The sequence below is a fragment of the Antennarius striatus genome, chromosome 13, assembly GCF_040054535.1.
Source record: "Antennarius striatus isolate MH-2024 chromosome 13, ASM4005453v1, whole genome shotgun sequence".
NCBI lineage: Eukaryota > Metazoa > Chordata > Actinopteri > Lophiiformes > Antennariidae > Antennarius > Antennarius striatus.
Genome location: NC_090788.1, coordinates 9739605 through 9765677, shown reverse-complemented (window position 1 = coordinate 9765677; position 26073 = coordinate 9739605). Strand labels below are relative to the sequence as shown.

The 26073-nt window shown below is 40.1% G+C and overlaps 2 protein-coding genes across 13 annotated transcripts in view; both read left to right on the top strand.

Moving 5' to 3' along the window:
* phldb1a (pleckstrin homology-like domain, family B, member 1a) overlaps positions 1–15054 on the top strand; it is a 28756-nt gene extending 13702 nt beyond the window's left edge. For 5 of the 9 annotated variants that reach the window (XM_068330558.1, XM_068330562.1, XM_068330561.1 and 2 more), the window contains 11 exons: positions 611–724; positions 855–1013; positions 1226–1366; positions 4100–4207; positions 4288–4363; positions 4469–4613; positions 4826–4916; positions 5981–6127; positions 7188–7407; positions 13576–13661; positions 14158–15054. In XM_068330558.1, coding sequence (XP_068186659.1) covers positions 611–724; positions 855–1013; positions 1226–1366; positions 4100–4207; positions 4288–4363; positions 4469–4613; positions 4826–4916; positions 5981–6127; positions 7188–7407; positions 13576–13661; positions 14158–14298 — 1428 coding nt within the window. In that variant the 3' untranslated portion in view covers positions 14299–15054. The remainder of the gene's footprint in view (positions 1–610; positions 725–854; positions 1014–1225; positions 1367–4099; positions 4208–4287; positions 4364–4468; positions 4614–4825; positions 4917–5980; positions 6128–7187; positions 7408–13575; positions 13662–14157) is intronic. The other 4 variants (XM_068330560.1, XM_068330564.1, XM_068330565.1 and 1 more) reach the window with 4 other exon arrangements.
* A 5809-nt stretch (positions 15055–20863) lies between these two features.
* Positions 20864–25992, top strand: atf5a (activating transcription factor 5a). 4 transcript variants are annotated; one of them, XM_068331164.1, is made up of 5 exons: positions 20864–21071; positions 21946–22194; positions 22478–23666; positions 23750–23932; positions 25259–25992. In XM_068331164.1, the coding sequence occupies exons 2-5, from the start codon at positions 22053–22055 to the stop codon at positions 25350–25352; spliced, it is 1608 nt and encodes a 535-aa protein (XP_068187265.1). In that variant the 5' UTR covers positions 20864–21071; positions 21946–22052; the 3' UTR covers positions 25353–25992. The 4 variants fall into 4 exon arrangements, with proteins under 4 accessions (XP_068187265.1, XP_068187264.1, XP_068187268.1 ...); XM_068331163.1 differs by having other exon boundaries at positions 21946–22278; XM_068331167.1 differs by having other exon boundaries at positions 23750–25992.
* Positions 25993–26073: the final 81 nt, after the last annotated feature.

The window sequence follows — 26073 nt, the reverse complement described above, 5'->3', positions numbered from 1 at the left end:
TCTGTGACAGCTTCACACAAAGCAGTACACAGTAGATTGTCCTTGATATACATCCATATAATCTCTTTGGGGTTCAAACCTGATGACAGACCAAAACATCACAGACTGAGGACTCATGTGTCTGACATGTATGCAACGTGATTTTGTTGAAAAATGAAATGTCTTTTACTTCCATCATTAAACCTTCTCAGACTGGGAATCATACTTTTTTGCCCCTTTGGATTTCCTTGAAAAAAGATCAAATTAAAAATTCAATCACGCCTACACATTTATGTGTATGTTTGTCATTTATTTTCTGTGAAGTAAAAAGAAAACCTAACTGCACAAAACAAGTGCCTATACATAAAAAGTCACCTCATTTTTTTGCTAATGAGTGTACAATAAAAAACAGGCATGATGATGGGTTACCAAGTATTTTACTGACAAACACTGAGCTTGCCGTGTGTGTTGGTTGGTGGAGTTAAATCTACATAAGATTATAAACTTTAAATAAAGGCCATCTTGATTCAAGTTAAAGTTAGAGACCCAGTGAGTTCTGTTTGCTTTCTGCATCCTTACATTATGATTTCTGTCTTCAACCTTTATGCTTCTACACTTGTTTTGGCTGCAGGAGTACCTCAGGCTCTCTGATGTCTATAAGATGTATGGAAATGCTTCAATGCAACCTCATGTTTCTTCCCCTGCTGCCCTCCACTGCCTCTCCCTTGCTGTAGCTCCGTGTGAGGTAGACACCCTGCTGGCTCTCTGCCACACTTCCTGTTCATTTTTCTCTGATAGCTTCAGTATTATTGATCAATATCTTCTCTCTTCCTCTCCTGTGACTGTGTGTTTTATGTCTGTTTGTCTGAGGGAAGGAGTACATTACGGTCAGTCAGTTAAGCCAGATCTTTGGGATACAGAGACTCGATTCTTCCTCTTCCTCCTCTGTTCCATCATTCCAACTCGCTTCCTCTGAATCCACCTTTTCATCCCACTCCACTGCTTGTGGTCCGTCCTCCTTTTTCTCTGCACAGGTTTGTTGATGCTCCCTAAGTGGTGGCGAGGTCCCATGTGACTAACAAACAGCAAAATTTCACTGAACATTTGCAATTTCAAACGCAGCTCTCTCAGCTTGATGTCGCCATAGGGATGTTCATCTTTCTCATATTTGCTTGATGCTTCTGTCACTGATGCTGGTGCTGCACTGGTCTCCTATTCTTTGGCTGGATGCTGCTCATCGCCTCAGAGCCAGCCTGACCTGCACAGGAATGCAATGCCTCCTATTAACCTTGAGCGCTGGTACCAGGACATCATGGCTGCTGGAGAACCTCAGCCATGTCCTCCACCACTGCCTGCAAAGTCTTTTTCCACTCGCCGTCAGGGAAAGGTAAATCCCATTCTGCTTCACTGCTGTTTACTCTGTGATAGTTTTCAGTGCGGTCCAGATGTGTTCATGACACATCATCTCAATTCCTGAATTTAGCAAGTCATATTCTTTTGACCAATCAATCAATCAATCAATCAACTTTTATTTATATAGCGCTGAATCATATCTGAAGACATTTCAAAGTGCTCTACAGATAGAAAGCCAACAATGCCCTCCAGAGCAAGCATAAGCAACGGTGGCGGGGAAAAACTCCCTCATTGAGGAAGAAACTCCGGGCAGGACCCAGGCTCTGGAGGGTGGTCATCCACCTTGACCTGTTGGTTGGAAAATAGAAATGCATTAGGGAAAGAGATAGGTCAAGTAAATGAGACGGAGAGAGAGTGAGAGAGTGGCAGAAAAGCCAGTTTGACTTTCAAGCCCATAGTGCGCTGTTGCTGAATTGGGGCTGGATTTCCAGGCCTTTGGGTATCCTGTCTTCCATCTGCGTTCTCCACCTGTGAAACAGAGGCACAAAGACAGTGGAAGTATCGTGCAGACAGAGAGTGTGATTTGACAGTAGTAGTAATAAATTCCAAGAGTAGTAATAAATTCTAAGAGCATAGAAAGATAAAGAAAGTGAAGGAGAAGTGACAGAAGCTTCAGAGTATCTCCCTTTAACGGGAGAGACGCAGAAAAATACCCTCAGCAGTCTAAGCCTATAGCAGCATATCTAGTGGGGTGAGTGTTATTTCTAATTGTAGGCTCTATCAAAAAGGAGGGTTTTTATTCTACTCCTAAATAAGCTGAGAGTGTCTGCCCCTAGGACCGAGGTTGGGAGATCGTTCCAGAGTTAAGGGGCCAGATAGCTAAAGCTTCTGCCTCCTGTTCTACTCTTAAAAACCTGACGGGTCACCATAAATCCTGCAGCCTCTGATCGAAGGGCCCTGGGGGGGTGATTCACTTCAATAAGATCTTCAATGTAAGATGGAGCCTTACAGTGGAAAGCTTTATATGTAATCATAAGGAGTTTGAATGGTATTCTATAATTAATCTGGAGCCAATGAAGTGACGCTAGGACAGGAGAGATGTGTTCTCTCCTCCCAGTTCGAGTCAGTAAGCAGGCAGTTGCATTCTGAACTAACTGTAGAGTCCTAATAAAGGAGCTAGAACAGCCCGATAATAAGAAATTGCAGTAATCCAATCTAGAAGCAACAATGGCATGAATGATTTTTTCTGCGTCCTTAAAGGATAAGAAAATTCTAGCTTTAGTAATATTTCTCAAGTGAAAGAAGGCTGTCCGGGATACAGACTTCATATGAGAATCAAAGGACAGATCTTGATCAAAAATCACTCCCAGGTTCCTGACTTCATTGGTGGAGGATAGAGCAATCCTATCTAAGTGAATTGCCATGTTAGAGAGATCATCTCTAAGATGCTTCGGCCCAATAATAATGACTTCAGTTTTGTTACTGTTCAACAGTAAGAAGTTGTGAAGCATCCAGGATTTAATATCCCTGAGGCAGGATTCCAATTTAATTAGCTGATCAGATTCATTTGTTTTAATTGATAAATATAATTGAGTATCATCAGCATAACAAAGAAAATTAATGTTATATTTACTTATAATATTTCCCAATGATAACATATAGAGATTAAACAGAATTGGTTCCAGAACGGATCTTTGGGGTACTCCACCGGGTAGAGTCCCTCGATCTGAGGATTTATTATTGACATAGACAGACTGAAATCGGTCGGATAGATATGACCTAAACCAATCTAGTGCTGAGTTTTTAATGCAAACTTCCTCTTCCAATCTCCTTAAAAGAATTATGGTCAACAGTATCGAATGCTGCACTCAGGTCTAATAAGAGTAGTACTTTCAGAAGACCTTTATCTGACGCTGTTGAAAAGTCATTTGTGACTTTTAGCAGTGCAATCTCCGTACTGTAGTTTGTTCTAAAACCTGACTGAAATCCTCCAACAGATTGTTCTCTAACAGGTAGTCATTTAGCTGTTTGGCCACTACGTTCTCTAGAATCTTAGATAAGTATGGCAGGTTAGAGATTGGCCTGTAATTTGAGAGGATGCCAGCATCTAGGTTTGGTTTCTTAAGGAGGGGCTTGATCATAGCCCCTTTGAAAGATTTCGGTCCATAACCTATTTTTAAGGATTGATTAATTATGGATAGTATAGATATATTTATTAATGGTAGAACCTCTTTGAGGAGCGTACTTGGAACTTTGAACCAAGACGGACTCTAATGGGTAAAAACAACCACAAAATCTGTGAATCTTTGTTGCTTCACAGGTTTCGTAATGAGACCGGTTGTAGTGGCAGTACTGAGATTTGCGGATTATGAAGAAGACTAATCGATTCCCTTTCACATCTAGAAGGCCCGAGAGGAAGAATGCTAAAAGTCATCAACTAACATAAAAGATACACATCATAATCCAGTTAACTTTAAGGATTTACACTCACGCCTGAGAGCTGAGAGGTTAAAAAAATACTCACATCTGTACCAAAGCTTAAGTAGCCATTATTTTATTTTTCCCTGGGTACAAATAAAGTCATATCATTCTTTATTTTGTGCTAACACAACAAATTTTGTGTGCTAATACAAATAAAAAAATACTCTTTAGAGTATGCACAATTCAAAATCACAGAAAAATCAGATTAATAACATATTCCATGAAATCAATCCACTTTATTCCCAGTGTGTTTAAATAATGAGCCGGCCTCTCCTTCCTCTCTCAGCTATTGAAGTCCAAATCAGATGGTGAGGTCGGACAGGCATCATCGTGCTGCGCTGCAGCCTTTCCAGACTCTTGCAGTGTTACTCATGACAAAAATACAACCACTAAGGTGAGTGCATCAGTTTATAGTCAGGTTGAAATGAAACATCTTCTGGATGGATAGTATGCGATACTCTTTGTATTTTTCAGGGGTTACAGTTACTGCTGAGAGAGATGTCAAACCCGTTAGACATGGACCCCAGGAGTCAACTGGCTCAGAACAAAGGTGCTCTACTCATAATTTGCTTCAACTGCCACCAATGACCTGACATCATCAATAGAGGGCACTATAAGTCTATGACCGCTGCCTCAGCTGCGTCTTCCTCTACAGATCATTCTCCCACAGTCCATCACTCCATCCTCCATCATCAGTCGCCACCAAGTGGGCACCAAGCGTACGACACCCTGAGCCTGGAGAGTTCAGACAGCATAGAGACCAGCGTCTCAACTGGCAACTCTGCCTGTACCCCAGAAAGGTGAGAGACTGGCTCTGTTTCCATGGGAACACTCAAATCTGCCCTGTCTCCCCTGAGAAGGGTCAATAGACTCGTGAAGAAACCCTTGTCTTTTTATCCACATGTTTTTACTGTTTGGTTTCCAGTCATGTCGGTTTTTACTTTTTTTTTCTTTTTTACTCCGTGTTCAGCCATGGCATCACACACTCCTTTGTTTCCTCTGTGTGTTATAGTGCCAGTGGGTTGGAGGCCCAGAGGATAGAGGAGATGGAGAAGATGCTGAAGGAGGCGCAGCAGGAGAAAGCCAGGCTGATTGAGAACAGAGTGAGTGTCCCAGTTTATATGGATACTGGAAATCAGTCATCACCAGTCATCCCATTCATTCATCAGACGGTGACAATAAATCAACATCTGTCAACTGAAACCTACTTAGCAGCTCTTTTGTTAATCAAATAATTGTTTTACTTAGTTTTCAAGCAAACATTTGAAATTAATCTTTTTAAATGTGTTGCATTCCTTCATCAAAATTAACCTGTCTTTGGTTTTTAAACTGTTGCTCAACGAAGCAGATAAGATAAGATAAGATAAGATAAGATAAGATAAGATAAGATAAGATAAGATAAGATAAGATAAGATAAGATAAGATAGCTTCTGTAATAAACAAGGAATCTGAAGAGCGTAAAAAGCTAAAAACTGAATATCTAAAACAAATGTCAAATATCAACACAAAATTTGTTTATTGAAGCAAATGTTTAACTAGTAGGAAGAAATAAATGTTATGCCTGTATTCAGGAACTTGAATTTATCAGTGCGATTGTTATAGTTGGACTTGGGACATATGGATGATAATCATCTTTTTTTTATCTAGAAGAAATATTTACACATGAGATAAAACAATAACCCAAATTTTCAACACCATTATAATTTTTTAGCCTCGTACAATAGGAACATAAGATTGTATCAACAAACACACAACATCCCCTGAAAGTTGACGAACACTAACTTAAATCAAAGTCTGGTGCTGCTTCTGTTTAAAACATGCACACATTTTCCTCTGAGTGATTGCTCAGTTCAGGGCGTGGTTTGTTTACCTTTGTATTATTTCTACATGCTGAAACAAAGCAGGCCTGCATGTAAGTATCTGAAAGCTGCAAGGGATCATTTTACATCAGCAAAGCTAACTTCTCCATACAGACTTGAGGGATATATTTTACAAAACCCTGCATGGGGACTTTATTCTCATGTGTCTCTTCTGACACTCGTTCACTTTGTATTGCAATATTTGCCTAAAATTTACATATTGTCCCCATCTCCCTTTCCCCCCTGTTATTTTTCCTTCTTTTTTCCTCCATCTGTTGTTCCTCTGTCTCCTCTCCTGATGCTCCCAGGAGAGGGAGGTGCAGGCTCGGCGGCAGATGTTGGAGGAGGAGCGGAGGAGGCGAGAGGAGGCCGAGAAGAGGCTTCGGGATGAGACGGCCCATAGGCAGAGGCTGGTGGAGGAGGAGGTGAAGATGAGAGAGAAACACTTCTCCCAGGTCAGTAGAACAGCGGGAGGAGACAGGCGGCGGGAAGATGGATAGGGGGGCGAGGGTGGGGGTGCTTAGGAGAGAGGATAAGAGGGGAGACACTAAAGAGAGGATGGGTTTACGGGAAGATCAAAGATTGTCAGAGAGGGGAGGGAAAGGAGTGGGGAGTGAAAGGAAGAACAGGGAGAAAATGGATGGGGGAGCAAAAGCATATAATATACACATAATTAAATCTGTGATCTTTGCGTAGTATTTAATCACCATTTGTGTCTTATGAACATGGCAAGTAAACAAATACATTCTAACGATCTAATGCGTATTGTTTGACTTATTGTCAGAACGCCTTCTCTCTGGAACCTGAAGCTGCTACAATCGATGTTTCCAATGTGTAGTCGCATCTGACAACAACATTTAGCATCTTTTTGCTCAATGTTTTTATTATATGGATGCAAATTTACTGTTTTCTTCACTCAGTATTTTAATGAAAGTCCCTCTCGTAATCTGAAATGTTTCCTGATTTAAAAAAGATCTGAATCTAACAAGACAAGGATTAATTAGTTCTTAACTAATTAACTGATATGGTGTATTTAGGAGTGGGTGGATATCAGAAGATAACTAAATTCCAGTGAATACTTGGCTCACATTTCTCAGGTGGGCAGATGTACAACTCCACATGAGAGCTAATGCTTCGTTGTGTCATGATTTTAAAAAAAGCAGAAATGCTCAACAGCTAGATATACAGTATGATGTTGTGTTCATAACTTGTTTCTGTTTTTCTTCAATGGCCAGAAAATCAAATATTACAGCAGGTTTACGTCACTTGTGACTTGACTTGCTGGAAGTTTGTATCCCTGCAGACTTGATTTGAGACTTGAAAGCTGTCTCCATTTTTGAGAATTAAAAAAAAAAGCCAGGCAGGTGTTGTACAGCCTCCTATATTTATTTATAAAAAGGAGTCTGTATTGAAAGCATAACATAAAGGAATAGAATCATTTAATATGCCAATGAAGTCTCAGAACTCTCCTCAGGCTCTGCCACTTACTCCTGTCTACATCTCCTTTCCTCTTAGGCCCGACCAATGACGAGATATCTGCCAAACCTTAAGGAAGAGTTTGACCTGCGTGCCCACGTGGAGTCATCCGGACACAGCATAGACACCTGCCCCTTCATCATCCTCACAGAAAAGATGTGCAAGGGCCACCTGGTGAAGATGGGTGGCAAAATCAAGTCGTGGAAGAAACGCTGGTTTGTTTTTGACCGGATGAAGAGGAACTTCTCCTATTATGTGGGTGAGGATTCACTGATATATCAGGTAGTCACAACGTGGTCAGTGTCTGTTATGTAAGAGATAGCTATATCTACTCACACGTGTAGAATCATCATCAGAATAATTACTGTACATGTCATGGAAATTACATGGATGCAAGTAAGGAAACGTTTCTGGTTAGTATGGAGAACTGACAAATGTATTTGCTAAGTGATGATTTTAACTGATGGGTTGCTATAGTAATACGTGTCTGTTGAGGAATAAAAATGCTGTAAATTAATTTAGTTTCAGATGCAGTTAGTCCAGGGAATATTGGAGTGATTGTAATTTAAAAAAACCCATATTAATAAAAACATTTCTTACAGAAAGGAGGAGTTAATATTTGATCTCTGTTGGTTGAAATGCTGAGAGGTTTTAACATCACAGGATGAGTAAAGTTCACCTGGCTACACAAAAACTGAAAAACCCAACACTATATTATAAAGTAGGAAAAAATCCAGCAAACATGAATACTGCATTGAACTATAGATAATGATAAACACATTTTCTGTGCATTTGGAGTAACTGAAAGTGATCTATTGAGCCATAAACACCACATTTCAGCTAAAATGTCTTTCCAACAAGCCATTGCGTTGTATGAGGAGATTGTTCTTCAAAGTCTTCTTCTTCTTTTCCTTCTTTTCCCTTCAGGGGTCACCACAGGGAATCAATTGCCTCCATCTAACCCTGTCCTTTGCATCCTCTTCTCTCACACCGGCTACCTTCATGTCCTCCCTCATTACATCCATAAACCTTCTCTTTGGTCTTCCTCTAGGCCTCCTGCCTGGCAGTTCAAAACTCAGAATCCTTCTACCAATATATTCACTATCTCTCCTCTGGACATGTCCAAAACATCTCAGGCTGGTCTCTCTGACTTTATCTCCAAAACCTCTAACATGTGCTGTCCCTCTGATGTACTCATTCCTGATCCCAAAGAGAACCTCAGCATCTTCATCTCTGCTACCTCCAGCTCTGCCTCCTGTCTTTTGGTCAGTGACACTCTCTCTAGACCAAACAACATCGCTGGTCTCACCACAGTTTAGTACACCTTTCCTTTCATTTTAGCTGAAACTCTTCTATCACACATCACACCTGACACTTTTCTCCACCCTTACGATCCTGCATGTACACGCTTCTTTACCTCTTTTCCACACTCTCCATTGCTCTGGACTATTGACTCTAAGTACTTAAAATCCTCCACCTTCATGATCTCTTCTCCCTGTAACTTCACTCTTCCACTTGGGTCCCTCTCATTCACACACATGTACTCTGTCTGACTGCGGCTAACCTTCATTCCTCTCCTTTCCAGGACAAACCTCCACCTCTCTAGCTTCTCCTCCGCCTGTTCCCTGCTCTCACTGCAGATCATCTGCAAACATCATAGTCCATGGAGATTCCTGTCTAACCTCGTCTGTCAGCCTGTCCATCACCATAGCGAACAAGAAGGGGCTCAGAGCTGATCCCTGATGCAGTCCCATCTCCACCTTGAACTCCTCTGTCACACCTACAGCACACCTCACCATTGTCTTACAGTCCTCATACATGTCCTGCACCGCTCTAACATACTTCTCTGCCACTCCACATTTTCTCATACAATTCCACAGTTCCTCTCTGGGCACCCTGTCATAAGCTTTCTCCAGATCTACAAAGACACAATGCAGCTCCATCTGGCCTTCTCTGTACTTCTCTATCAACATTCTCAAAGCAAATACTGCATCTGTAGTACTCTTTTTTGGCATGAAACCATACTGCTGCTCACAAATGCTCACTTCTGCCCTTAGTCTAGCTTCCACTACTCTTTCCCATAACTTCATTGTATGGCTCATCAGCTTTATTCCTCTGTAGTTGCCTCAACTCTGCACATCTCCCTTTTTCTTAAAAATGGGCACCAGCACACTTCTCCATTCCTCAGGCATCTTCTCACTATCTAAGATCCTGTTGAACAACCCAGTCAGAAACTCTACTGCCACCCCTCCTAGGCACTTCCAAACCTCTACAGGTATATCATCAGGACCAACTGCCTTTCCACTCTTCAACCTCTTCAATGCCCTCCTCACTTCATCCTGAGTGATCTGTGTTCCTTCCTGGTCCACAACAGTCACCTCTTCTAGTCGTTGTTCTCTCTCATTTTCCACGTTCATCAACTCTTCAAAGTACACTTTCCATCTTCCTATCACACTACTGGCACCTGTCAATACAGTTACATCCCTATCCTTAATCGCCCTAACCTGCTGCACGTCCTTCCCATCTCTGTCTCTCTGTTTTGCCAGCCTGTATAGATCAGTTTCTCCTTCCTTACTGTCCAACCTAGCATACAAGTCATCATAAGCCCCTTTTTTGGCCTTTGCTACCTCTACCTTCACATTACGCTGCATCTCCCTGTACTCCTGTCTACTCTCCTCAGTCCTCTCAGTGTACCACTTCTTTTTAGCTAACCTCTTTCTCTGTATACACTCCTGTACCTCCTCATTCCACCACCAAGTCTCATCTACTTTCCTTCCAGATGACACACCAAGTACTCTCCTACCTTTCTCTCTAATCACATTAGCTGTAGTTGTCCAGTCATCTGGCAGCACCTCCTGACCACCCAGAGCCTGTCTTAACTCCTTCTTAAAGTCCTGCAACACTCTTCCCTTTTCAGCTTCCACCATTTTGTCCTCCGCTCTGCCTTTGTCCTCTTCATCTTCCTCACCACCAGAGTCATCCTACACACCACCAACCATCCTATGCCGTTTGGCTACACTATCATCTACCACTACTTTATAGTCACTGATCTCCTTCAGATTACACTGTCTAAATAAGATGTAGTCTACCTGTGTGCTCCTACCACCACGCTTATAGGTCACCCTATGTTCCTGCATCTGCTGGAAGAAAGTATTCACTATAGCCATTTCCATCCTTTTTGCAAAGCCAAGTACCATCTGTCCTTCTGCGTTCCTCTCCTGGATACCACACCTGCCCAACACCTCCTCATCACCTCTGTTACCTGCACCAACATGTCCATTGAAGTCTGCACCAATGATAACGCTCTCACTTCTAAGTATGCACTGCATCACTTCATCAAAGTCCAGCCAGAATTTCTCGTTCTCCTCCAGCTCACATCCTACCTGTGGAGCATACCCACTAGCAACATTGAACATCACAGCTTTGATTTGTAGCTTCAGACTCATCACTCTATCTGACACTCTTTTTACCTCCAGGACATCCCTAACAAACTCCTCCTTCAAGATAACTCCTACTCCATTTCTCTTCTTATCTACACCATGATAGAACAACTTGAACCCTGCTCCTAAACTTCTAACCTTGCTACCTTTCCACCTGGTCTCCTGGACACACAGTATGTCTACCTTCCTCCTCTGAATCAACCAACTCTCTACCTTTTCCTGTCATAGTTCCAACATTCAACGTCCCTACTCTCAGTCCTATACTCTTGGCGTTCCTCTTCTCTCTCTTCTTATGGGCACGCTTTCCTCCTCTCGTTCTTCGACCAACAGTAGTCCAATTTCCACCGGCACCCTGTAGGTCAACAGCGCTGATGGCGATCGTTGTTAACCCGGGCCTCGACCGATCCGGTATGGAAGTCATTGATTTGATTCGGCAAAAGTTTTACGTCGGATGCCATTCCTGACGCAACCCTTTGTATTTATCTGGGCTTGGGACCGGCACATTAAGACATTGGCTTGTGTCCTCTACTGGCTACATTAGATTGTTCTTCAAAGTGCTTCGCAAATTCTATAAAGAGATGACTTTATGGAAAAACATCCCTCAAAGTTTGTGCCTCTGTTAAAGTTCTGTTAAATCATGGAATGCTGGCTTGATAGGAGCCTATTATATGTTTTGGATTCTCTATTAAGAGTCATATTTTCTTTCTGACTTATCCAAATGAAGTCTGGTGCTTCACTGCTGTCAGATTTAAGGACTCGAACCATTTTGCAGTAGAATTCTCTGTTTTATTGTATTCACCAGCAAACGTTGGACTTCAGTAATTCTGCTGTCCCAACACATGACTGATGCTCTACTTAAGAATGTTGTTTCTGGACTTGTGTCCAACTGTCAGGAACTAGACACTCATTAAAGCTGCATTCAGTTAATTTTCTGCCGCGTTCTTGTGTGCTAAAGCCAAAGTCAGTTTGTACTTTTTACGTCTATTAGCCTGTCCCCTGAATTTGAAATAGGAGCTTTTGGTTTTCTATATAATTCACAAGCACACTTTTCAGACATTATTTTACAATCCAGTTCAAATTACATTCCAAGGATATTTTCATTGCTGTCGCCCCTGTTCTCTTTGCCCCCCCCCCTCACTTGCCTAGCCTTTTCACCCCCTTACTCCTGACGAAGATGATGGTGATGATGGTGATGAAATAAGATGCAATGTTTTCTTTAGATGTGTTTTTCTCCGGGTGGGGGCTAGCTCCTGGCTTGTTCGTGACTAATAAAACGAATCTCACATTTCAAAAACATTTATCTCATTACTAAGCAGATTTGACTTGTGGAAAAGGAAAAGTAGAAGAAAGTGTCACATGTATTTCAAAAGATTGCCATTAATTGTTGCTTAATGTTTGTTTCTTAGCTGCATGGAAGAGCACTGTGTGTTTGAACAGGAGTGGAATCCAGAAATGCTTTAGAATGATTTTATATGAAGCCAACTCATCTTAGACATGATATGACTCTCCCTCAAATTCAAATACCTGCAGTTAAAAGCCCTGAACAGTCCAGTGACTACAGCATGTCCAGTTAGCTTTCTCTACATGATTCATCTACAACTACTAATTGCCTCAGTATGGAGTGACTTCAAAATTCATAAAGATGTTTAGTGAATGAATAGAGGAGTCCATAACACGGGCAACAGGGTCCGACCAGCCTGAAGGGAAATGCTGAACTGAAAGATCAAATCCAGTGGTGAAAAGAAAGGCAAGGGATTTACAAAAAGATCTGGAAATGTGACTCCCACTCGCAGGCAAAAGGCTAAAAAAACCACAGACAAAGTACGACTGAGGAAAACAAGTCAAATTAATGGGATGGTAAAGACTTCAGGCATAGCTTGAAATAGACTTGCACTTTTAATTAACTTTTACTCTGACACAGCGCTGCTCATACCTATGGGTTATGTGTCGCCGGGAAAAAAGAGTTAACACCTTCCTGCTGGTTCTGTGTCGAATTCTTTATTGAGATTTAAGTTTTTGTTTCTCTGTCTGCAAACTGCTATTATGGCAGGTTTTGTGGTTTTTTGTGTGTGTATAAAATAACAGTTATGAAACTATTTAATGTTCCTATTTAAAGTAATCTAATCAAGATTAGATAATAACAATATATGAACGCAAAAATCAATACTCCTCAATCTAACATCACTATTCACTGTTGAATTGCTCAGATCCCAGATTAATGAGGGTTTTCGGCAAAGACGGAAGATGAGTTGTCTCCAAACTCTTTGCTCAAGTTGACTCACATGTTTTTGTGAGAAGTGAAAATGTCATTTACAATGTACCATTTCAGACTACGTCTTAGAAAATGTTCTTTTTTTTCAGGCTATTTTGTTCAAAGGTCTATTTGTAGGTCTCTTTTCTATGAATTTTACTTCTCTTGACTCTTAATGTACCTGGATAACTGCCAGTATGCTGTAGGATTCACATTATACTTTTTTTATCAGACACATTTCCCCATACACTGTTTCACAAAACTACAAAATATTGATATGAATTAAGATTGTTCATATCATTAAAAAGATATTGTAAAATATTTTAATAATGTTAGAATATTTTTAGAAATATTAAACATTTTAATATTATTAGAAACACTATTAATGAAAAACGTTATTTGTAATCAGATATTTTAGGAGTACACATGATATATGAGCAGTGTACTTACTGTACTCTGTCAGTTCAATATAACCCAAATGTTATTGGAAATATGAGACAGAATATTGTATGGTCATATACCTACTGTGCGTCTCTACAGGTGTGACCCAGGTCTAAGAATAACATGAAATATTTTTTCCAAAAAAGTCTGTCTAAGATTATTTGTCCAAAAACAAACATGTTTCCTGTCATTGCTGGCTGGCGGTGCTGTCTATCGCCTGGGCTGACAGAGGTCTTGCATCAGGTACACACACAAGGTAATGTTACTTAAAATGTTTTTATTTTTCTCCTTCCAGACAAGCATGAGAACAAGCTGAAAGGGCTCATTTACTTCCAGGCAATTGAAGAGGTTTATTACGATCACCTACGTAGTGCCACCAAGGTAACCAATGCTCTTTCTTCTTTACTTACTTATGTTTGGTTTTAACGCATATGAATGGCTGTGTAATATCTTTTCTAAATTTATATTTTTGAATAAAAAAAACTGCATAATCACATTTCAAAATAACAATTCAATTCTAAAAATATTAGTATTATCATATCTTGAACTTGCTCCTACACATACAATTCCTCATAACAAACTTAACTTAGTAATATTAATATTGTATTATAATATTCTGTTGTATGTTTAATTGTTTTTTAGTCAAATGGTAGATATAAACGACTAAAAAATCAAATAAATTTCAATTATCCTGTCAAATTAAAAAGTAAGATATTTTCAGTTGGGAGAGATTTTCAAAGGACCAGGAAGATCCTGATTAGAATGGATTCATTCTGATAACAATTAAATTTTTTCTGATGTTTGACAACCATCTCAAAGGAAAAGGGACAGGTGTAGCGTGCTTTAAAATGTCCCTTTCTTTTGCTATGATCCCTAGAGCCCCAATCCATCTTTGACCTTCTGTGTCAAAACTCACGACAGACTCTACTACATGGTCGCCCCATCCCCGGAGGCCATGAGGATCTGGATGGATGTCATAGTAACGGGCGCCGAGGGCTACACACAGTTCATGACTTGAGGGACCACTGTGTGACAGATCCGTAGGGCCCGTAAAGCTGGAACTGAAACTAACGGCACACGACCCGATATTGTGTGTGACTGAGGGACATTTGAAAAGATGAAAAATCTGGGGCTCTTGTGAAAAGCCTGATATTTTCAAGCAAATGAGGGCTTTGTGACAACAGGGGTGAATATGAAAGAATTTAAGAGACGTAATTATGTTCCAGCCACTGTGAGAAGGAAAGGAGTTTGAGCAATGTACCAGTGGCTCTTTGCAGGGAGCCCCCAGTCAGTTCGATCTCAGTCTCTCTTGAAACACAGTGTAATGAGATTTGCTTGATCAGTTCCCTCCTGTGAAGCTGATCCATGCATGCAGTGTTATCACTCTAACCAATGCCTCTTCCCCCTTTTGATACGCTTATACTTCGTCTTGAGCTTTTTAAGTTTTTCTCAGATGACAAACTAATCTCTCAATACTTTAACAACACTATTAATACATAAAATTGAGCATAAAATATTTTAAAAGATGTTAGCTATTCATAATGCATTATTTGGTGCCAAATTTTTGTTATCTTTTGTCGGATTTTTTAGAAAATGTTGATATTGACCTATATACTGATCCAAGGGCTTTCATTCAGAATAATAATACAGTATTAATGTATTTGTATTTACATCAATGTTGAAGAAATTACATCATGTTTTAACAAATTCATAAATTACAGCCCTGTGATATTGCATAAATATCATTTATCTAATAAATAAATAAATGTATATGATGCATCTTGGTTTGTTTGTGTAACACACTAGTTACGGACAAATTGTTTAAACTGAGGACAATTCAGTTTTTGCTTCCTTAATTAGTGTCCCTGGCAAACAAGTTGTTAATTACTACATTTCTGTAAATACTCTCTGTCCTAATGAGCTGCTGTATTTCCATTTCAGTGAAGATTTCTTTATTTAGAGGAGAATCAGATGGTGTCAGTAGTTTATTGGCTCATTATCTACATAAGATTCTGCATAGGTAAAATCATAACCCACATACACATGTATCTGGCACACTGCCTTTAATTATGTCATGTAGCCCTGCAAGAGGTGTGCTAAAAGAAGATAAAACACATGACGTGAAATTACACACAACTTAACATGCATGATTCAACATCAAGAAATTTTAATTTGTATAAAAAAAAACAAAACGCTTCTCAAAAACATGTTTTTGTATGAATTTCTCCACAAAGTTATCTTCACACATTTTTTTTCAATGCGTCCCAGTTCAGATCTGTGACATGCAGGTAGGTAATGATGTACAACTGGGTTTATTATGTTCCATACAGTTAATAAGGTAATTACAGCTGTACACTGACAGTTTCACGTTAGATTCAGCATGTGGAAGGACAAATTTTAATTTCATATTCTGGTTTGAAGAGTGTTGATTTTAGTAATGTTTATTGCAACGATAATTTAATTCAATCAACCAAAACTGAAACAACATGAGTCTGTGACTTCATGCTGCGGATGGAAATATAAAACGTTGCTATCTCGTTTGATGCTTTGTATGTGTTGAGCAGTGATTAGTAAATAATACTAATAATCATTTACCTTCCTGGATAGATGGTGGCTGATTTCATCCCCATGTCTGATAGTAAGGAGTTCTTGGAAATCCCTCGTTGCTCTCAGCTTTCTTGTTTCTAATAGACGTTTTCTTCTTTGAGTTAGCTGCTAACGGCTACTTCCTGCTTTTAAATCTCCTGGTAGAAGGCCACACGCATAACACATCGTCAAAGTACAACACCTTTCAGCTTCATCGGTTTGTTTTGTTCATACAGACACTGATTACATGGAATTACGGCTTGTACTACCGGCACAGAGACAGAACAACAATGACCCCACTTTTTGCCTTTGTAAGGTTTCTACAGAACAGTGAGGTGCAATGAAGATGCAACACTACCGCCTTTAAACGGCTGTGTGAAAAGGGCTTTTGAGTCTCCGGTTCACCCGCTGAATAATAAACACATCTTTAAGAGGGCAAGCAGGAGCTCATTACCACAGTGATTGATTTTGAGTGACACACTCTTATTGTTGGTGAAATATTAATGAATCAACACCTACTTTCACGCCCTCAGACTGGCCTTTCCCTCAAGCCCTTCAACCACAAGTAAGGCAGATGGTGGGTAAATTAATGCAGCTTTCATATGTATTTTGTCAACATTAAAGGGAAATATTAACCTCATCTGGAAACAACCTGAAGAAAATCTGATGAAATAGAGATATCGCTCAGCTGAGAGGGTGAACTTATAGTACCACGTCAAAGGTGTCTGCTCACATCCTGCATGATATTTCAGACATTTAGTAGTCTGCATTTCCACATTTCAGTTCAGAGTAATTTAGAAGATTAAAGAGAAAAATATCCTGCCCAGCCCCAAACATGCCCCCCCCCACACACACACGCTCACACGCTCAAACACACAGCTGAAAAGAGAAGCTTTCACTGAATGCATCAGATACACCAGCGACTCTTCATGTTTACTGCTTTGAACAAATCATCTTCCCCCTTTGAAGGCAATTTAAGATGACAGCGGTTAATTCAAAATATGGTACACGATGTATACAAGTCATTAAAGTACAATACAAGACACATGTTTTTGGATTTCATGGCAAGCACAACGATGGCATGTGAAAAACATCCTGAGGGGAAATAAAGAAAAGCACCAGCACTGACCTAATGAGATGAACAATAATAATAAAGGTTTGAGAATACCACAAAATCACCCCAGTGAAGAATGTTCCTCTTTCTTCACCAGCCATAGAGGGGAAGTGAAGCTTTTTAGTAGCATCCCACCAATAAATAAAATACCATTAGTGCATTTGTCTACTTAGCCTAAAAACAGTCTATGCCTATGAAAGTATAAAAATGCCAAAGTTGAATGGATGAATTTCTGGCCTGAGACTCAACCTTCTTCAGAGTTTCATGAAAATCTGCTTTTATGTATTTGTGTGTATATAGGTGTATGTGTATGTGTGTGTTCTTACTGACAAAACAACCAAATGCAGATTGCTGAAATCAAAACGTACCAGTTTGAGGTGACTTCACACATTTATTCAGATTTCTTAACAATATGAACAGTGTGTTTTCAGTATGAACAGACACTGTGATGAAAACAGTTTGAATATAAAACACGTGGTCCGGATGAATATTGGCTGAGTAAAACTCAAAGGTGATAGACGCTGAGCCTCTGGAGTTTTAAATGGCTCGACAGCCTGAGCTGTGAATGACACCGACGAACCGCTCGAGACCACAAGAGCTAAAAGTTTGAAGGACAGAAGTGATGCACGAACAGCAAGCTGGAGTACCCAGAACAGCTACACTACATTTACAGTCTTGGTTTATCTGTTGTTGTTGTGGTTTCTTTCTTCTTTCCTCCAAGTCTTAGAAATTTCATCCTCAATGTGGAACAATTCCCTTACCTGTGCACACCAAAGTTAACATTTACAATATAGAGTTCAGTCTTCTGGTGCCAGGTCAGTGCGAGATGAGCTTCACCATTGTTCCAGTTTTCTGATCTCCCAAAAATTAGGACAAAGGGTGAAACAGTCACTGTAGTCCTTTGCATCAAACACGTTCCACTTATCAAGAAGTCCTTGAGGAATAGAAAATAAACACAAACCTGTGACTGACTCAGATCTGTCATGGTTGGATGCAAATTAAAGAAGCCCGACAACATGCATAAATTAAAGTTTTATTATGCTTGTCACTATTTTAAACTTGATGAAGTGATTTCACACCAAATGTACAAATAAATGGGGGTGATCTGAAGACTGAGCACACTCAAAAACATGGACAAATCCCCCCTGAGCAGCATCCATTCACAAGTTTTAACTGAATCCCATGTTTTCATCGCATGTTCAAAGAAGGGCAAAAGTTGAGGACAATAAATTCTGAGAGAGATGATGATGAAATGATGGTGTAATCCCTACTAACGTGCCACATGTGCACTTGGCATGCAGCATCCACTTCTCTGACTTCTGGGTTAAAAGACAATATTCAGACAATAGAATCGGGTATCAACGGGTGGACAGCTTGTTATGGACTATGATGTTAAATATCTCAAATGTATCTGAAGTTCAACTTGAGCCAAAGTTTAAAAACTTTCCCTTGCATTGTTATAACCAGGAAAATCTGGATTAGCCAGATTTGGCACTGAGTCTTTGAGCCCATTGGATTACCTAAAGTGAGAGGGGGTATTAAAGGTTTTTTAGGGTGTAAATTACTCATTTTATATCCTCTCCTAAATGACAAAAGGAAACTGCACCCTGTGAGACACTGGGGCAAAGCAGCACTGTTGTCATGAATACCTTGGATTCTCTTATGATGCGCAAACAGGAAGCTCTCAGTAGACCAATTAATAGAGACAGCGAGAGCAGTCAGCGATTTCCTGGGAGACCTTCCAACTTTGCCAGTTACTGTCTCAATCTGGTCTCCATTACAACCACATTTATCCGGATTGCATCAGGTTGCCTTTCTGCTAATCTCTCAATGCTTCACTCATATGTTAGCTACCACTCCATGGACATTTTGCTGAATTGCTCCTCTGTATCAGGGCTGTCCCTTTCAATGACTCACACAAATAATCTTTTGTCAACTCTGTGCCCTAAAACAATCATCCTACTACTTTAGTTTCTGTAGATAAACCTTATTCAAAGAAACAAATCATCCTCTTTCATTCTGGTTACTGTGAATGCATGCCATCAATTAAGTTGTCTGGCTCCAGACTTTTAATCAATATGCAGACATGCTGCTCAGCCCTAGAGGAGAAATGCTGTGTGTCCACTCAGTATGCAAATTCAGCAATACTGGAAATAAGCCCATTGGTTTTTTGACAAAACGATAATGTCACAGAGATGCAACTCAGCAAATCAGATGGAGGAATGGTTCCTCAAGGATGGGTGCAAAAATAGAGACGGGGTGGAAGGAAAACAGCAGGTAAAGAGACAGGAGGAGAAAGAGAGAGAAGGGGGGGGCAGAGAGAGAGAGAGAGAGAGAGAGAGACAGAGAGAGAGAGAGAGAGAGAGAGAGAGAGAGAGAGAGAGAGAGAGAGAGAGAGAGAGAGAGGCACAGAGAGAGAAACAGAGAGAGACACAGAGAGAGGGAGAGAGAGAGAAAGAGACATGCAAATCCCATGGCAACAGCAACCACAAAACAGGTCTAAAATAGGGGGCAGTGTCCGCTATTACTATAGCAACAGGAGAACAGCACATTCACACAGCTTAGGGATTTGCTGAAAGGAGGAAAACAAAGATTTATTCCACAAATAATTGTTATTGACAGTCTTTTCAAGTAAATTAATTTAGCTCTGACAGCTGTGTCTTTCTAAATTAGCCACAAAAACAAGGATTTTCAAATTGTGTTAGGATAAAAGTCAACAACAAAGGGTGAATAATCTATTCCCATTATTCACTGACTTTGTGACATTTCATCTCTTTAAGTTTGATACACTTCATGGAAGAAAATCTAAGCCAAAACATAAATTGAAACATTTTTGGAGTAAACGATAGTAGCTTAATCTCTAAAGTTTTGTAAAATAAATAAATAAATAAATAAGCAAATAAGCAAATAAGCAAATAAATAAATAAATAAATAAATAAATAAATAAAAGAACATGCACTGTCATTTCTTTTTTAAATTTCCTAAAATAGACTTTTTCTCAAATGATTTGATGAAGATGGGTTAAACTGTTTTGAAAGTACATGGATAAGCTTGGTAAAACTCTAAGCTTTTCACAGCTGTGATTCCCGGTTTGTTTACCTGAAACATGTGCACAGTCAGTACAGCAGGAAAAAAAACGGTAACAATACAGTGATATGTTGCCTTACCTACAGTAGACCAATCAAATTTCACATGTAGTCAATTCGGACCAATGAGGGAGCGGCAGGCTGAGCACGCACAGCCAATGACAATGAGCGTGGACCACTGATGCAACGGAGATGCAACAGACCACTACTGAACAACAAAGTGCGTCGTTAATCAAATAGTCCCCCACCAACTCAATACAATACCACATAGTAAGGTTCCGTCTCTGAACTGCAGGACTACAGCTGTTTACTCAAGTACAGCGTTCACACAAAAATATAAATTTCAATTCATTTGTAGAGCAATCAATATAAAAGTGTTTGAACGGCCTCATGTGGATGAAGAACTATCCACGGGACATAACATTATTACTTTAAAAATTGTGCTTTTAAACGACAGGTAAAATCGGAGCCACTTGTTTGTGACCTCAGTTAGTATTCGTCAACAATAAGGTTAAATTATAAATCAGCTACGAAGTGATTTTTATATATTTCGGTTTTGTCGTTTAAAATTAGTGTTACATTTGTTTTAAATATCTTTCCATAATTCCCTTTCAGTGTGAGACATGACCTGATGCACTGCATTAGGTGGTAGTACTACTGACAGAAGTAACGCAACTTCTGAACGGAGTGCGGCGGAGAGTTTGTGGGATCTCCGCGAGACGCGGTGGAGGGGGGCGGAGGGATCCACGAGCGGCGCCGCGGTTTTTCCTGGTGACGCAGTTGGTTGCTAGGTGTGAATGAACTGACGCGTCCTCGCAGCGAGGCAGCTCCTCAGTTTACAGGTCGACCACAACAAAGCAACAACTCGTCCTCCTTACGCCCTCCCGGCTTTTCCGAGCTCAAATATGGCTCTTTGAATTCGTGTAGTTGTTGGACCCGATAAGAACTCGTGCTTTGCTTTAGCAACGCACCCCCAAGTGCTCTACATTTCTCTGCAATGATGGAGTAAGTCAAAGTTTCTACTAGTTATCCATACAACTAATGTGTTGTGTCACTGTTATTTATTTGTTATGTCTGTTTTGTACGAATCTTTGGGTTCTCTGCTTTAAATATTTTATTCTTTTTAAAATATTTTCATGCTATATTCCTATACTGTACATTGTTTGTTTTTTAAAATTACATTCACTTTATGGTTTGATTTTTGTTTGTTATGTTATTAATGCATGTAAATATTAGGTATTCCTAGCTATTTTTTGATGGCCCGATATTTTAAAGTGACAGGAACGTGATGTGTTTTAAGATTAAAAAACATCACGTTCCTGTCACTTTAAGATGTTAGCCATTATTTGCCAGGATTTTATTTACATGCCACCTTACTGTCATCTAAATTGCTTAAGTCATGAAACAGAGGTAATCACATTAAAAAGTAAGTAGCAGGTCATCTGCTACAGTAAGTAGCAGATGACCTGCTATAATGTGATTTAATGATCAAGGTGTCTGGAGAGTAGGTCTGTTTCTTGACAACAGTGGAGCTGGTGGAAGAATCCTGGTCCCATGTGTTTTGAAGATGTTATGTACATTTTGACTTAGAGACAAAGCCAAAGTACACAGCTCTTACTTCTGCACTATATCAGCCATTACTAAGGGTTGTTTTTTTTTAGGGTTGCTCATTTTAAATTCTTTTTAAAATAATTTATATTTCATTGTATATGCTACTGACATCTCTAGTCCAGAGATGCACTGCTCAAAACTCAATGATCTCTTTATCGTTAACAGATTGTGTCGCATTCGGAAACTTTCGAAGGGAAGCAGAAGCAATCCCTTCAGTGTTCAGTGGACTGGATACGTTTTCTGATCTCTATTTGTGTTTACCCTCTAGGTGTCATTATGCTCACCCAGCCCTGCTCTCTGTGGCTCATCTGTCAAACCCTGCGTATTCTCAGCATATGTTTGGACTTGGACTAAATCTACGTACCAGCAGACAAAATGATGGCAACATCAGCTCCTGTTTGGAAGACTCTTCGTGTCTGCCCGGCAGACCCCCTCACTCTCTCTCACCCACAGGCTAACCACAGCCAATCACAGGGGTGCAGGGGGGAGGTGTCAGAGGAGAGTCAGCACTTAATTGGTGAGTTGCAGCAAGTACGTTTTTTTATATTTTTCCCCATTTCAGGTGGGCTCAGCACTGCAGCACATTCGTCCTTCTTGAACAGTAAGTAATAAACTAGCTACGCCTATATACAAAAAAATTTGCTTTGGATTTGCGAACGTTTATTAGGTTACAACTCTAAAATACTGCTACGTTGAAACCGAATAACAGATATGTTTGGATTAACTTAAATTTTTAGCTGTATTATTCCCTTACACCCAACAGCATGTAACGACTGTGCTTATATGTCTTTTCTCAATAGGTAATGGTCTCACTGACTGGATGACGGAAGAAGTGGATTTCTCGTCGTACCTCCCAAACCCTCCTTCCTCTCCCTCTTCCACCAATGCCTCCCTTCCACCTTCGCCTCTTCAGAATGACATCCAGGTGCCCTCTGACTTGGAGGTCATGACCTCTTTGCTGCAAGAGGAACTTGCCCAACTGGAGGACTACTTCCTGTCCGAACCGCTGCCGGAGAAAGGGCAGCGGGTGGGGAAATGCGACAGGGGTCCACTACCAGTAGCTCCTCAGCCATTCAGTCAGATGCCATACTCGTCATACTCCACATCCAGCCAATCGGAGTCCAATCCACTTCTTGTTACCCTGGCAACGGGAGAACTGGACCTGCTGAGTATTTGTGGTGGGCCCATTGGGCGATCCAAAAGTTCTAGACACGCCCCATACAGCTGCAGTCGCCCCAGTGGGTGTGGTAGAAAAAGAGTTTCTGATGGTTTGCGGGTCAGTGAAGGCTATGACAACAGTTTGTTGGGTTCCAAAGGCAGTAACTCAGGTAATGCAGCAGTGACGCTTACAAGTACCTACGGCTGTATAGAGGACCAGCAGGTGGTTGGGAAAAGCTACTGTTTGGGTAGTGCGGTTGAGGTCAGACGATGCAGCGTTCTACCAAAAGAAGAGAAAAATTGCTGTTTCAGTCAGGATGTAATAGGTGGTGGGAAGGTTGTCGGTGGTGGATTTGGCTTTGGTGGATCATTTGATATTCCACATAAGAAAGAGGATCTACTGATGTATAGCATGAGGGAGGTCAGTGGAGGCACCGGTAACAGCGAGGTGTTGAATAGTATCAAAACAACTATGGAGGTGACAAAAGCCAGCGTTTCTTGGAAATCAGACAGCAGCGAAGGTTGTTATCCTCCAGCAACACCACAGTCAGAGGCCTATCATAGCTTCTTTGGCAACATTGAGGAACAGGTCAAATCAGAGAGTCTGCAGATAGGGCAACATGATTTACACTGTAATTTTCTGGAGGATCAGAGCCCAGAGTGTCTTCTAATGGCCAGGGAAAGTCTGAACCTGGAGTCTTCAGGGCATAGGCAAGCATGCGGGCTGAAGGAAGACCACTGTGCTTTAAAATACGAAGTGGACATTATTCCAGCTGAAGGTGGCGAGCGTAAACAGAAGAAGAGAGATCAGAACAAAACGGCCGCTCACAGGTAATTATCAATTTGTCCCTGACGATGTTTTAATGTGATTTGATAATTAAAGATGGTATGTATTTATTTTTTGTTAAATGCAGGTATCGCCAGCGAAAAAGGGCGGAGTTAGATTCTTTGGAGGAACAGCTGCATTGTCTTGAAGGGAGGAACCGGGAGCTCCGGGACAAGGCAGAGTCAGTGGAACGAGAGATCCAGTATGTCAAAGATCTGCTGATTGAAGTTTACAAGGCTCGTAGCCAAAGGCACAAACAGGACACAACAGCGTAAGACCAACATCCTGCACATTAAACGAGGGAGTCACAGGGAAAATGTTTGATAGTTCATTTTTTTTTCATGGCATGGCAATGCATGCTTTGCTGTTGTGAATTGTTTTTTACTTTTTCAATGCAGCCCTCTATCTAATGCCTCCATTGCTTTCACTCTGTTCACTTGAACCTGCACTGTGGCATTGCAATACTTTAAATGACAATCATTTTAATAGCTCTCATTGTGTGTGAATCTACTATTCAATTATTTGTTATGCAGGTCTAATATTTTAATCGCCTTACAGTGGAATTGATGTCAGCAATAGAATTTTTACTGTCACCTTTCTTTTTAGGTTGTTCAAATAGTCAAATATCTTTGTAAACATGTGGGGTGGTGTGGGGGTAACACTGTTGCCTCACAGGTCCTGGGTTCTTATCCACCTGAGGACTGGTGACTTTTCTGTGTGAAGTTGTGTTTTCCCCCCATCTGCATGGGTTCTGTCTGGGTTCACTGGCATCACCCTACTTTCCAACAAAAAACAAAATAAAAAAAACAATATAGGTGAATCAATAGCTCAAATTGTGGGTAGGTGTGAATGTGAATGAATGCTTGTCTGTCTGCTCTTGTGTTGACCATGTCATATACTGACAACTTGTTCATGGTGCACCCCGCCTCCCGCCCCATGATGGGATAGACTCCAACCCCCTGTGCAGGACAAGCAGTTACAGGAATTGGATGGATGGAAGTAATATTTCAATTCTAAACACATCTTTAGTTTAAGAAAATTTCTAGAATGTTTTGTAGTGTCTAATCAATGAAGGAGGTTTTAAATGCTATTCATGTTTTTAAAAAAATGAAAAGAAATGGGGCTTTGAGTGGAAAGAACAAGCGCCAAAAATCATTGCCATCAACTTTAGTAAAAATGTAAAAAAATGTAAAATCCTTTTAGTATTGTTAAATTTTACTTTTGACAAACTGTCTATTAACATAACATTTAACATGGTTATAATAGTAAATAGAATTTGTATGTTTTAAGCACGTGCTTCCTCTTTTCCCATTTACCCTCTTGCTTAAGGTCAAACATCTACTGTTCGCCCTGCTTTGACAAAAAAAACTTTGTCTCCTGTATTTTCTTTTTTTTTTAAGTTCCAAATATTTGCATTACTTTTAATGTATATTAATTTTTAGCAGTAATAGCAAATTATGTCTAAATTATACATTCTGTAACCAAATGAAAACTACTGTACTTACTTTGCACTGTTATGAGATTTTACTGTATTTGTTGCAAATTGAAAAAAAAATACCTTGTTTGCATATTGCAAATCGTACAATCTATTTTGCAGCTCAGGATATGCAGTTTGTCCTCCAGTCCTACAAATATCAGCAGACGATCAATGTCAGGAGCCTACAGATGGTGGTAAACTTCACTACTATTGATTTCCCAATTTTGCTGGTGAAAAAGTTTTCCTACTGTATAAATATTATAACTAGTGGAGTTTTATCAGCCTCTGCACATTTCCCGTATGCCATCTCTCTTGAAATAGGAAATGTAGGATTACAGAAACGATTTGGAGATTCTCACTCCTGACTGTTAAGGCAATAAGATTTGTAGGCCTCTGATCTGCACTAACTTATGTATGTGTGGGAGTGGAGTGTTCGTCCTTCCTTTGTAGAAAATTAAATGCAAAATCGCATTAGGTGATTCTCTGAAGCTTTTTTGCGGTGTTGGCCTTGCTGTGAGTATATACTCTAAATTATTTTCCAATCCATTTGTTGCTAAAGAAATAACCACTGCGACTGTGAAACATTCCTCAACCGAGGGTAGATTTTTTACGCATTTTTTTTTTTTAAAAGATAACCTTAATATAAACGTATTGTTTGTTTTCTGTTTGTCCTGATTTTGGAGAGAAATTCCTGTCATGTTTGAGCCTTTGCGTATTTCAGCTCCGATTGGTAAACCAAAAATGTTAAATGACATTCTAACGCTTTGTGATTTCATGTTGATTTTAAAATCATGGATGTTTCCTTTGTGTGAAGTCAACTTTCTTTACTTAAAAAAATAAAATGTGTCAACAGTTCTGTCCGTTGAGTGTTTAATTTCTCCGGAGATTTTCTCTTTGATTTTGGAACTGACCGGAAATAAATTTAGTTACTAAAC

Coding starts and splice junctions, on each gene's coding strand:
- atf5a (XM_068331163.1), top strand. CDS start 22,053: ATGATGGCAACATCAGCTCCTGTTTGGAAGACTCTTCGTGTCTGCCCG. Junction 23,667..23,749: donor AACAAAACGGCCGCTCACAG/GTAATTATCAAT, acceptor TGTTAAATGCAG/GTATCGCCAGCGAAAAAGGG. Junction 23,933..25,258: donor CACAAACAGGACACAACAGC/GTAAGACCAACA, acceptor TCTATTTTGCAG/CTCAGGATATGCAGTTTGTC.